The sequence below is a fragment of the Rana temporaria genome, chromosome 13 (assembly GCF_905171775.1).
Source record: "Rana temporaria chromosome 13, aRanTem1.1, whole genome shotgun sequence".
NCBI classification, from domain to species: Eukaryota; Metazoa; Chordata; class Amphibia; order Anura; family Ranidae; genus Rana; species Rana temporaria.
Window position 1 is genome coordinate 118,274,531 of NC_053501.1, and position 12,574 is coordinate 118,287,104.

At 51.0% G+C, this 12,574-nt stretch overlaps 1 protein-coding gene across 4 annotated transcripts in view; it reads right to left on the reverse strand.

The window, feature by feature from the left end:
- Positions 1–11,508, reverse strand: part of UBAP2L (ubiquitin associated protein 2 like) — a gene marked incomplete at its 5' end in the record, with an annotated part of 31,784 nt that extends 20,276 nt beyond the window's left edge. For all 4 annotated transcript variants that reach the window (XM_040332901.1, XM_040332900.1, XM_040332899.1 and 1 more), the window contains 9 exon segments: positions 402–483; positions 577–630; positions 719–807; positions 5,020–5,203; positions 8,320–8,386; positions 8,479–8,656; positions 10,340–10,394; positions 10,480–10,672; positions 11,336–11,508. In XM_040332901.1, the coding sequence (XP_040188835.1) occupies positions 402–483; positions 577–630; positions 719–807; positions 5,020–5,203; positions 8,320–8,386; positions 8,479–8,656; positions 10,340–10,394; positions 10,480–10,672; positions 11,336–11,508 (1,075 nt within the window).
- Between the last annotated feature and the right edge of the window lie 1,066 nt (positions 11,509–12,574).

A 12,574-nucleotide genomic window follows, 5' to 3' on the forward strand; every position in this document is an offset into this window, starting at 1 on the left:
CGGCCGTCCAAGATTCTCCTTCCTGATTGGCTGAGACACAGCAGCAACGCCACTGGCTCCCGCTGTCAATCAAAATCAGCTAGCCAATCAGGTGAGAGAGAGGGTTGGGGGGCTCCGAGTCTGAATGGACAGAGGGAGCCGAGACTTGGCTCAGGTGCTGCTTGCTGTGGGGGGCACAGAAGAGGGATCCCAAAAAGAGGAGGATCTGCACTGCTCTGTGCAAATCCATTAAGGCAAGTACAAGAGGTTTGCAATTTTTATAGGAAAAAAACAAGCCTTTAACCTCTGGGGACTGAGTGACCAGAATTACATTTTCTCTAGGGCTTTAAACTGATCTCTTTTCACCAATTTACCCCCCCCCCCCCCCGGGGGTCATTAATTCAGTGCGCCGTCACACCTACCGGAGTACGGGTTATTGGTCAGGCTGGCATCTCTTCCAGTAAGAGAAGGGCTGGGCGTAGGGAACGGGATGCTGTAATAATCCTGTAATAGAGAAAACAAGACATTGTCAGGTTTACAGGCCGAACATTCCAAAGTTTGCCGGGACGAGGAGCGAACCAATGAGCTGCCACTCACCAGGGGGAATCTTGTCTGTAACATCTGAAGATCATCGTAACCATAGACCTGCGGCTGGGGGAAAAAAAAAAGCCTGATTACTTGACTGGACAGAGGAAACGGATACGCTTCTGCTAATCTTAGTTTCTGATTGGACACTTACAGGATAGGCGTGTAACAGACCGGGAGCCATGATATATGGGTTCGGTAACAGCGGGGCGACACCAGGGGGGAGGTTTGGAGGTGCTTTACCTGGAGAAAAAATAAATAAAAACACGTTTACTGGACAGTTCTCAAAAGATCAAAATGGATTCACATCTGCAACTTCTCCAGAGATGCGCCCCATTCACAAAGATACTCCTCGGAGGCTTTTCATGATATCTGCCCCCTAAGGCTCCCCTATCTGAACTGGGCTTGTACCATTTTTAGTAAAGACTATTACAATTTGTACTAAAGTTGATACATAGGGAAGAAAAAAGTAAGGAAGGAAGGAAGGAAGGAAGGAAGGAAAGAAGGAAGGAAGGAAGAGGATGGAAGAAGGAACAAGGAAGAAGATGGAATAAGAAGATGGAAGAAGAAGATGGAAGAAGGAACAAGGAAGAAGAAGATGGAAGAAGAAGATGGAAGAAGGAAGAAGAAGATGGAAGAAGGAAGAAGAAGATGGAAGAAGGAAGAAGGAAGAAGAAGATGGAAGAAGGAAGAAGAAGATGGAAGAAGGAAGAAGAAGATGGAAGAAGGAAGAAGAAGATGGAAGAAGGAAGAAGAAGATGGAAGAAGGAAGAAGAAGATGGAAGAAGGAAGAAGAAGATGGAAGAAGGAAGAAGGAGGAAGAAGAAGATGGAACAAGGAAGAAGAAGATGGAACAAGGAAGAAGAAGATGGAACAAGGAAGAAGAAGATGGAACAAGGAAGAAGAAGATGGAAGAAGAAGATGATGGAAGAAGAAGAAGATGATGGAAGATGGAAGAAGAAGATGATGGAAGAAGAAGATGGAAGAAGGAAGAAGAAGATGGAAGAAGGAAGAAGAAGATGGAAGAAGGAAGAAGAAGATGGAAGAAGGAAGAAGAAGATGGAAGAAGGAAGAAGAAGATGGAAGAAGGAAGAAGAAGATGGAAGAAGGAAGAAGAAGATGGAAGAAGGAAGAAGAAGATGGAAGAAGGAAGAAGAAGATGGAAGATGGAAGAAGGAAGAAGGAAGAAGAAGATGGAAGAAGGAAGAAGAAGATGGAACAAGGAAGAAGAAGATGGAAGAAGAAGAAGAAGATGGAAGAAGAAGATGGAAGAAGAAGATGATGGAAGAAGAAGATGATGGAAGAAGAAGAAGATGGAAGAAGAAGAAGATGGAAGAAGAAGATGATGGAAGAAGAAGATGATGGAAGAAGAAGAAGATGGAAGAAGAAGATGGAAGAAGATGGAAGAAGAAGATGATGGAAGATGGAAGATGGAAGAAGAAGATGATGGAAGATGGAAGAAGAAGATGGAAGAAGGAACAAGGAAGAAGATGGAAGAAGAAGATGATGGAAGAAGGAAGAAGATGATGGAAGAAGGAAGAAGATTGAATAAGAAGATGGAAGAAGAGGATGGAAGAAGGAAGAAGATGGAAGAAGAAGATGATGGAAGAAGGAAGAAGATGATGGAAGAAGGAAGAAGATTGAATAAGAAGATGGAAGAAGAGGATGGAAGAAGGAAGAAGAAGATAGAAGAAGATGGAAGAAGAAGATAGAAGAAGATGGAAGAAGGAAGAAGAAGATGGAAGATGGAAGAAGAAGATGGAAGAAGGAAGAAGAAGATGGAAGAAGGAAGAAGAAGATGGAAGAAGGAAGAAGAAGATGGAAGAAGGAAGAAGAAGATGGAAGAAGGAAGAAGAAGATGGAAGATGGAAGAAGAAGATGGAAGAAGGAAGAAGAAGATGGAAGATGGAAGAAGGAAGAAGAAGATGGAACAAGGAAGAAGAAGATGGAACAAGGAAGAAGAAGATGGAACAAGGAAGAAGAAGATGGAACAAGGAAGAAGAAGATGGAAGAAGAAGAAGAAGATGGAAGAAGAAGATGATGGAAGGTGGAAGAAGAAGATGATGGAAGATGGAAGAAGGAACAAGGAAGAAGATGGAAGAAGAAGATGATGGAAGAAGGAGATGATGGAAGAAGAAGATGATGGAAGAAGGAAGAAGATGATGGAAGAAGGAAGAAGATTGAATAAGAAGATGGAAGAAGAGGATGGAAGAAGGAAGAAGATGGAAGAAGAAGAGGATGGAAGATGGAAGAAGAAGATGGAAGAAGGAACAAGGAAGAAGATGGAAGAAGAAGATGATGGAAGATGGAAGAAGAAGATGGATGGAAGAAGAAGATGGAAGGAAGAAGAAGATGGAAGGAAGAAGAAGATGGAAGGAAGAAGATGATGGAAGAAGAAGATGATGGAAGAAGAAGATGATGGAAGAAGAAGATGATGGAAGAAGAAGATGATGGAAGATGGAAGAAGATGATGGAAGAAGAAGATGATGGAAGATGGAAGAAGATGGAAGAATATGATGGAAGAAGGAAGAAGATGGAATAAGAAGATGGAAGAAGAGGATGGAAGAAGGAAGAAGATGGAAGAAGAAGAGGATGGAAGATGGAAGAAGAAGATGGAAGAAGGAACAAGGAAGAAGATGGAAGAAGAAGATGATGGAAGATGGAAGAAGAAGATGGATGGAAGAAGAAGATGGAAGAAGAAGATGGAAGGAAGAAGAAGATGATGGAAGAAGAAGAAGATGATGGAAGAAGATGATGGAAGAAGATGATGGAAGAAGATGGAAGAAGAAGATGATGGAAGATGGAAGAAGATGGAAGAATATGATGGAAGAAGGAAGAAGATGGAATAAGAAGATGGAAGAAGGAAGAAGATGGAAGAAGAAGAGGATGGAAGATGGAAGAAGAAGATGGAAGAAGGAACAAGGAAGAAGATGGAAGAAGAAGATGATGGAAGATGGAAGAAGAAGATGGATGGAAGAAGAAGATGGATGGAAGAAGGAAGAAGAAGATGGAAGAAGAAGATGATGGAAGAAGAAGATGATGGAAGAAGAAGATGATGGAAGATGGAAGAAGATGGAAGAAGAAGATGATGGAAGATGGAAGAAGAAGATGGAATAAGAAGATGGAAGAAGGAAGAAGATGGAAGAAGAAGAGGATGGAAGATGGAAGAAGAAGATGGAAGAAGGAACAAGGAAGAAGATGGAAGAAGAAGATGATGGAAGATGGAAGAAGAAGATGGATGGAAGAAGAAGATGGATGGAAGAAGGAAGAAGAAGATGGAAGAAGAAGATGATGGAAGAAGAAGATGATGGAAGAAGAAGATGATGGAAGAAGAAGATGATGGAAGATGGAAGAAGATGGAAGAAGAAGATGATGGAAGATGGAAGAAGAAGATGGATGGAAGAAGAAGATGGATGGAAGAAGGAAGAAGAAGATGGAAGAAGAAGATGATGGAAGAAGAAGATGATGGAAGAAGAAGATGATGGAAGAAGAAGATGATGGAAGATGGAAGAAGATGGAAGAAGAAGATGATGGAAGATGGAAGATGGAAGATGGAAGAAGGAACAAGGAAGAAGATAGAATAAGAAGATGGAAGGAGGAGAAGAAGGAAGACCGATTTAAAAAACTGTGTTTTTTTTTTGCTAGAAAATTACTTAAAACCCCCAAACACTTATATATATTTTTTCTGACACAAATTGCGGCCCGAGGGCCAGATGTGGCCCTTTGCTAGCCTTTATCTGGCCCTTGGGGCACTGCACCCAACAAGGGGGCACTATATCTTCCACCAATACCAATGATGGGATACTATGCTTCTACTAATAGGGCGAATATTCCTCCTCCTATTGACCACCAAACCTGAGGCCATATTTGCTTTTACTGATGCTGGGCCCATCACATTTTCTGCCCCTGCTGGCCACAATCCGGCCCCTCCTAAAATTTGAAGGACAATAAAGTGGTCCTTTGATTGAAAAGTTTGGAGACCCCTGCCCTAGAGCATAGGTGTTAAACACAAAGCCCGCAGGCCGAATCCAGCCCTCCGGGACATTTCATGTGGCCCTCACACCTCTCCTGCAGCTGCAGGAGAGTTCCAGCCCTCCTCTGGTCCTACTCCAGAATAAGGAAAGGGGGATGGGTGCATTGTGATATAAGGGTGGGTGGGGGACTCAACTTCTGATGATGGGGGGGGGGGGGGATGCGCTGGACATCTAATCTTACAGATATAACCGTCCCGTTTGAGGGCAATCATAATGCTGATGCGGCCCACAATGAAAATGAGTTTGACACCCCTGCCCTAGAGAATAAAATGGTGGTCCCCTTGCAATACTTTATGTCACACCGGATTTGCGCAGCGGTCTTACAAGCGCACTTCTTTTTTTATCAATTTTATTGTAAATGTAAAGATCCTTGTGAAAGCAATAGGCTTGTGACACGTCCTCTTCATGTGGCTCCCCATACCTGATGTGTTAGCGAGGGAGTTCCGCGTGGAGGGGATGACTGTGGTGTTGGTGGTCAGGCCAAGCCCCAGACTGCCGACGTTGAGGGAGGAGGCGGTGGGTGCAGCGCTGGGGATGGCACTGGAGGTCGTGGAATAGGTGATGACCGACGAGTGCAAACTGATGTCACTCTCCACGCTGGTGTGCTGCAGGAAAAAACAGATACAGGTCAAAATTAACCTATGGGGGAGTCGCAGCACAGAGAGTGCTGAAAAGGAATGAGGGCGACAGAGGGGGGAGGGCAAGGGGGAGAGGGCGACAGAGGGGGGAGGGCAAGGGGGAGAGGGCGACAGAGGGGGGAGGGCAAGGGGGAGAGGGCGACAGAGGGGGGAGGGCAAGGGGGCGACAGAGGGGGGAGGGCAAGGGCAAGGGGGCGACAGAGGGGGAGGGCAACAGAGGGGGGAGGGCAAGGGGGAGAGGGCGACAGAGGGGGGAGGGCAAGGGGGAGAGGGCGACAGAGGGGCGAGGGCAAGGGGGAGAGGGCGACAGAGGGGCGAGGGCAAGGGGGAGAGGGCGACAGAGGGGCGAGGGCAAGGGGGAGAGGGCGACAGAGGGGCGAGGGCAAGGGGGAGAGGGCGACAGAGGGGCGAGGGCAAGGGGGAGAGGGCGACAGAGGGGGGAGGGCAAGGGGGAGAGGGCGACAGAGGGGGGAGGGCAAGGGGGAGAGGGCGACAGAGGGGGGAGGGCAAGGGGGAGAGGGCGACAGAGGGGGGAGGGCAAGGGGGAGAGGGCGACAGAGGGGGGAGGGCAAGGGGGCGACAGAGGGGGGAGGGCAAGGGGGCGACAGAGGGGGGAGGGCAACAGAGGGGGGGAGGGCAAGGGGGAGAGGGCGACAGAGGGGGGAGGGCAAGGGGGAGAGGGCGACAGAGGGGCGAGGGCAAGGGGGAGAGGGCGACAGAGGGGCGAGGGCAAGGGGGAGAGGGCGACAGAGGGGGGAGGGCGACAGAGGGGGGAGGGCAAGGGGGAGAGGGCGACAGAGGGGGGAGGGCGGGCGACAGAGGGGGGGGAGGAAGGGCGACAGAGGGGGGAGGGCGGGCGACAGGGGGGGGGAGGAAGGGCGACAGGGGGGGGAGGAAGGGCGACAGAGGGGGGGAGGAAGGGCGACAGAGGGGGGGGAGGAAGGGCGACAGAGGGGGGGGGGGAGGAAGGGCGACAGAGGGGGGGGGGAGGAAGGGCGACAGAGGGGGGGGGAGGAAGGGCGACAGAGGGGGGGGAGGAAGGGCGACAGAGGGGGGGGAGGAAGGGCGACAGAGGGGGGGGAGGAAGGGCGACAGAGGGGGGGAGGAAGGAAGGGGGAGGAAGGGGAAGGAAGGGGAAGGAAGGGCGACAGAGGGGAAGGAAGGGGAAGGAAGGGGGAAGGGGAAGGAAGGGGGAGGAAGGGCGACAGAGGGGAAGGAAGGGGGAGGAAGGGCGACAGAGGGGAAGGAAGGGCGACAGAGGGGAAGGAAGGGGGAGGAAGGGCGACAGAGGGGAAGGAAGGGCGACAGAGGGGAAGGAAGGGGGAGGAAGGGCGACAGAGGGGAAGGAAGGGCGACAGAGGGGAAGGAAGGGGGAGGAAGGGCGACAGAGGGGAAGGAAGGGCGACAGAGGGGAAGGAAGGGCGACAGAGGGGAAGGAAGGGCGACAGAGGGGAAGGAAGGGCGACAGAGGGGAAGGAAGGGCGACAGAGGGGAAGGAAGGGCGACAAAGGGCGACAGAGGGGAAGGAAGGGGGAGGAAGGGCGACAGAGGGGAAGGAAGGGGGAGGAAGGGCGACAGAGGGGAAGGAAGGGGGAGGAAGGGCGACAGAGGGGAAGGAAGGGGGAGGAAGGGCGACAGAGGGGGAGGAAGGGCGACAGAGGGGAAGGAAGGGCGACAGAGGGGAAGGAAGGGGGAGGAAGGGCGACAGAGGGGAAGGAAGGGCGACAGAGGGGAAGGAAGGGCGACAGAGGGGAAGGAAGGGCGACAGAGGGGAAGGAAGGGCGACAGAGGGGAAGGAAGGGCGACAGAGGGGAAGGAAGGGCGACAGAGGGGAAGGAAGGGCGACAGAGGGGAAGGAAGGGCGACAGAGGGGAAGGAAGGGCGACAGAGGGCGACAGAGGGGCGACAAAGGGGAAGGAAGGGGGAGGAAGGGCGACAGAGGGGAAGGAAGGGGGAGGAAGGGCGACAGAGGGGAAGGAAGGGGGAGGAAGGGCGACAGAGGGGAAGGAAGGGGGAGGAAGGGCGACAGAGGGGAAGGAAGGGGGAGGAAGGGCGACAGAGGGGAAGGAAGGGGGAGGAAGGGCGACAGAGGGGAAGGAAGGGCGACAGAGGGGAAGGAAGGGGGAGGAAGGGCGACAGAGGGGAAGGAAGGGGGAGGAAGGGCGACAGAGGGGAAGGAAGGGGGAGGAAGGGCGACAGAGGGGAAGGAAGGGCGACAGAGGGGAAGGAAGGGCGACAGAGGGGAAGGAAGGGGGAGGAAGGGCGACAGAGGGGAAGGAAGGGCGACAGAGGGGAAGGAAGGGGGAGGAAGGGCGACAGAGGGGAAGGAAGGGCGACAGAGGGGAAGGAAGGGCGACAAAGGGGAAGGAAGGGCGACAAAGGGCGACAGAGGGGAAGGAAGGGGGAGGAAGGGCGACAGAGGGGAAGGAAGGGGGAGGAAGGGCGACAGAGGGGAAGGAAGGGGGAGGAAGGGCGACAGAGGGGAAGGAAGGGGGAGGAAGGGCGACAGAGGGGAAGGAAGGGCGACAGAGGGGAAGGAAGGGGGAGGAAGGGCGACAGAGGGGAAGGAAGGGGGAGGAAGGGCGACAGAGGGGAAGGAAGGGGGAGGAAGGGCGACAGAGGGGAAGGAAGGGGGAGGAAGGGCGACAGAGGGGAAGGAAGGGCGACAGAGGGGAAGGAAGGGGGAGGAAGGGCGACAGAGGGGAAGGAAGGGCGACAGAGGGGAAGGAAGGGGGAGGAAGGGCGACAGAGGGGAAGGAAGGAAGGAGGAAGGAGGGGAAGGAGGAAAGAGAGGGAAGGGAGGAAGGAGGAGAGGGAAGGAAGGAAGGAAGGGAGGAAGGAGGAGAGGGTGAGAAATTGTACAGATCCGCCATAACGGATAATCTGACATAAAAGTCAGATGATCTCACTGGCACTCTGGTTAATATAGCACACGCTGTCCCCCCTTTAAGACCAAGAGAGAGTCAGAAAGGGTCTACTGGTGTGCGGCGAGAGATTTGGGGCGAGGAAAGAAACAAGGGGGAGGTATAGAGGACAATACTGAGAAGGAATGAGAAGAACAGGAGACGTAGGACTGTACTCACCATGGGAGCGGACGAGGAAGTTCTAACTGTGGAGGGCACAGGCGTCTGGTGCTGGGAGGGTAAAGTACTGCAGGAGAGAGACGGACAAAGCAGGTAAGTATTAATCCTAAAGACCAATGACTGATTATATTCTCGGATCTGCCAGACGGCGCCCCCTACCTGCTGAGCTGTGTGGATGCAGGGGGATTCTGCAGCTCCTCATTGTGGCTCAGACCACTGAGCTGGCTGGAGTGGGAACCAGCCGTGGTCAGTAAGGACGACGCAGAGACGGGGTCACTAAGAGCGGAGATGCTGGGTGCAGACGACGAATCCGCTTTCACCGAGGGGGTTGAGGACACTGAAAGAAGTAAATAAAAATGCAGGCGAATTATAACCAAACCACTCTCCATATTTCAGCTTCCACCAAACGAGCCTCAACCCGTCCCCTCCCCCTTTCTGCATACCTAACCGGTGTATGAAACCGATATATATCTGCTCCGGTCATGTGATCCGGCTCCCGTGTCAGACGGCGTGGTTGCAGGGTGGAAGAGGGCGTGCCAACAACGGAACGGACGAATGAAGGCTTTGGGCGATGTCACGGCTGCAGTCTTCGCTAGCCGTTGTTGGATCGCTCTCTCTCCTCTCCCCTGCAGCTGCCTCTGGATGACACACGGGATCACGTGACCAGAGTGGGTTGAAAATTCCCCTGAGATAAGTGAGCAACTCTGTACAGATCCGCCATTACTGATAATCTGACATAAAAGTCCGATGATCTCATTGGCACTCTGGTTAATATAGCACACGCTGTCCCCCCATTAAGACCACGAGAGAGTCGAAACGGGTCTACTGGTGTGCGGCCTCCTCTATCCGAGACACAAGGGGTCCTCCCTCGGTCACCTTGTCCCACCTGCTGATTGGACAATGAAACAAGAGCGGCACAGTGATGCTCGGTGAAGCCATAACCCTGTTTTTTTTTTCATTCTGCAATACGGTTTCTCATAAAAGTAATTCAAGCAGGTAATTAGCCGCTTGGATCGCTTTCAGAAGCAGGAGTCATGGTCCACTCCCCCTCCCTCTGGTGTTTCTCGGGCTTACGGTTCTCACCGGCGAGCCCAGGAAATGACCTTATAGTTTGTGTGGCTGGTCACATAGGGGAGGAGAGACTAGATAGAGGTGATCCAAGACTGCGGCCTCCGAAGATCGCAGCGACCCCTACGGGCCTCCGAAGACCACAGAGACCTCCGAAGACCGCAGAGACCCCTACGGGCCTCCGAAGACCGAAGCGACACCTACGGCCCTCGGAAGACCGAAGCGACCATTGCGGCCTCGGAAGACCGAAGCGACCCCTACGGCCCTCGGAAGACCGCGGCGACCCCCACGGGCCTCCGAAGACCGCAGAGACCCCCACGGGCAAAGACCGCAGAGAACCCTACGGGCCTCCGAAGACCGCAGAGAACCCTACGGGCCTCCGAAGACCGCAGAGAACCCTACGGGCCTCCGAAGACCGCAGAGAACCCTACGGGCCTCCGAAGACCGCAGAGAACCCTACGGGCCTCCGAAGACCGCAGAGAACCCTACGGGCCTCCGAAGACCGCAGAGAACCCTACGGGCCTCCGAAGACCGCAGAGAACCCTACGGGCCTCCGAAGACCGCAGAGAACCCTACGGGCCTTCGGAAGACCGCAGCGACCCCCTACGGGCCTCCGAAGACCGCAGAGAACCCTACGGGCCTCCGAAGACCGCAGAGAACCCTACGGGCCTCCGAAGACCGCAGAGAACCCTACGGGCCTCCGAAGACCGCAGAGAACCCTACGGGCCTTCGGAAGACCGCAGCGACCCCCTACGGGCCTCCGAAGACCGCAGCGACCCCCTACGGGCCTCCGAAGACCGCAGCGACCCCCTACGGGCCTCCGAAGACCGCAGCGACCCCCTACGGGCCTCCGAAGACCGCAGCGACAAGGAAGAAAGTTGCGCTTTTTTTGGTAAACGATCACAAGTACGTACAATTTTACATGTAAAAGACCTGAATTGTAATAACTTACATTCTACAGACACAGAGACCTGCATGGCGGGAGGTTGCGTTGAGCTGAAGCCGTTCTATAAAAAAGGAAAAAGATCGAAAATGAATATAAAATATGCCAGGCATGGAACCCTCAGATCCCCAGCCAGCTCCCAGACGCACCTTGGATTGGCCGAGTTCCTTCTGCGGGGACGAGGTGGAGGAAGAGATGGGATACCGCCGCGTTTGCGTAGACCTCTGCTCGTATAAAGGCCCCTGAGACGTGCCTTGTGAGGTATAGTTTGCGCTCGGGATGCCGCTCGCTTGGAAGGCAGACTCCGGGCTCTGACTGCTGACCGCAGAGCTGGACAACTCACTGCGAAGAAAAAGAGAGAAGGTGAGAATCGTTCCTGCACGTTGAGAACGGCGCTCGATCGTGTGTGCGCTCGGCAAAAAGAGCCGCAGAAGCTTCCGCGGTGTCAATTGCGAGCGCTGCTTTGCTTTTGCACAAACTGTCCCCCCTTTGTGGCTACGGAGAGAGCCGGAAAGGGTCTACTGTTGTGCTACATCGATGTGTTGTCATATGTATATCAGATCCGTATCTGAGGGCACCGAGGTGACCGCATTGTGTATGCTGAGAGTGAGTGCCAAGTGGGAGGAGCCTGCTTTTACTTTACGGTTGGCAGTAAGCGTCAGTGCAACAGCACTGCGTCCCCCTTGATCTCGCAATCCCAGCAAACCAAGAACCCAACTCAAATCATAGGTCTTAAAACTACGGCCCTCCAGTTCAGGAACTACAATCGCCAACAAACGTGTTTCGTCAGACATGACGTCTTTTTTAGGTGACAAGCTAGAAGCCTGGCTTAGCAACGGCTACATCTTACTGCGCCATTAGATCTATAATTTCGGAGTCCTGGTTTGTCCACCTTTTGGCGGAGACCTTTCTGGCATGGTTTGAAGACGATGGTAAAATCGAACGTAGACAGAAAATGACGTTATAAAGAAAACTAGGTAACGGAAGGATGTAATCGTCACGTACCTTGCCGGGCTGGTATACAAGCTGTTCTGCGATTGGCTCACTGTAGCATTCGTAGTGGCAGAAGATTCGTATTCCTGTAACACCGGCTCCGATCCAAACTGCAAAGCGCCAAACTGCAGGTTCAGCCCGGAGATGTCGGCCGTGCCGGGCATCTCCACTGCCAACGCCGGAATCTGTGGGCACAAGAAGGGGAACTATGAAGGCAAAAAAAAAAATAATCACTGTATTCATTGCATTGAAACACACACTTGAAGCTGAAGTCCGTGAGACCGCCCTTACTACATTCATAGGTGACACTGAGGGGTAGCCGGAGACTATGGCTCTTGCTGTTAAACTCCTGTAAGGAGGGAGTGGGGGGCGTGGCTTACTGATGCTGTGTGTGTCTACAGACGCACACAGCCCGGCTTAAGGCTGTAATCACTCCTGAGCATAGCGTCTTTGGGCGTTGTTTCGCGTGTTTGAATGCAGCGTTTTTGGGCTTTGTCTTTTTTTTTATTTTTTTATTAGCCAATAGAGAAAACGTATCTGTTGCATCATTTGTTGATAGGCATTTCAGCTTTTTTTAGCTTTTCCACTAGCTGTTATTTCTTTGTTTTATGATTATTATTCATTTATTATGTTTTTTTTTTATTAGTGCAAGGGGTTCGAGATTAGTTTAAAGTTGGGATTAGGAGGTGGGGGCTAGGGTTTATTATATTTTATTTACTATTAATATATGAATAATAAATGGAGAAATAAATATAAAATATACAAATAAAAATTATAAATTCAATAAAAACGCTAAAAAATATTCAACTTTTACCCCTTAAAAAAATAAAACTAACTAAACACCCTCACACAAATTATTAATGTATTTTTTGAGCGAGTGTTTTATTATTTATTAATACATTTTATATTGTCGAGCTTAGAGGTTAACTATTATTGCATATTAATTTATTTTGCTTATTTATGATTTTTAGTTATTTGTGTATCTTACGTATTTATTCATATATTACTATTTTACACACACACACATATATATATATATATATATATATATATAATTTATATTTATATATTTATTTATTATATAAAATCTATCTATATCTCTTTTTTTTATAATTTTTTAATTTGAGCAGAAAATCACGCAAAATATAAAAAGGCTGGACAAATTCCGCAAATGTATTTTACTTATTTATGATTATTTTTAGTTATTTCTGTATCTTACTTATTTATGCATATATTACCATTTTTATATAA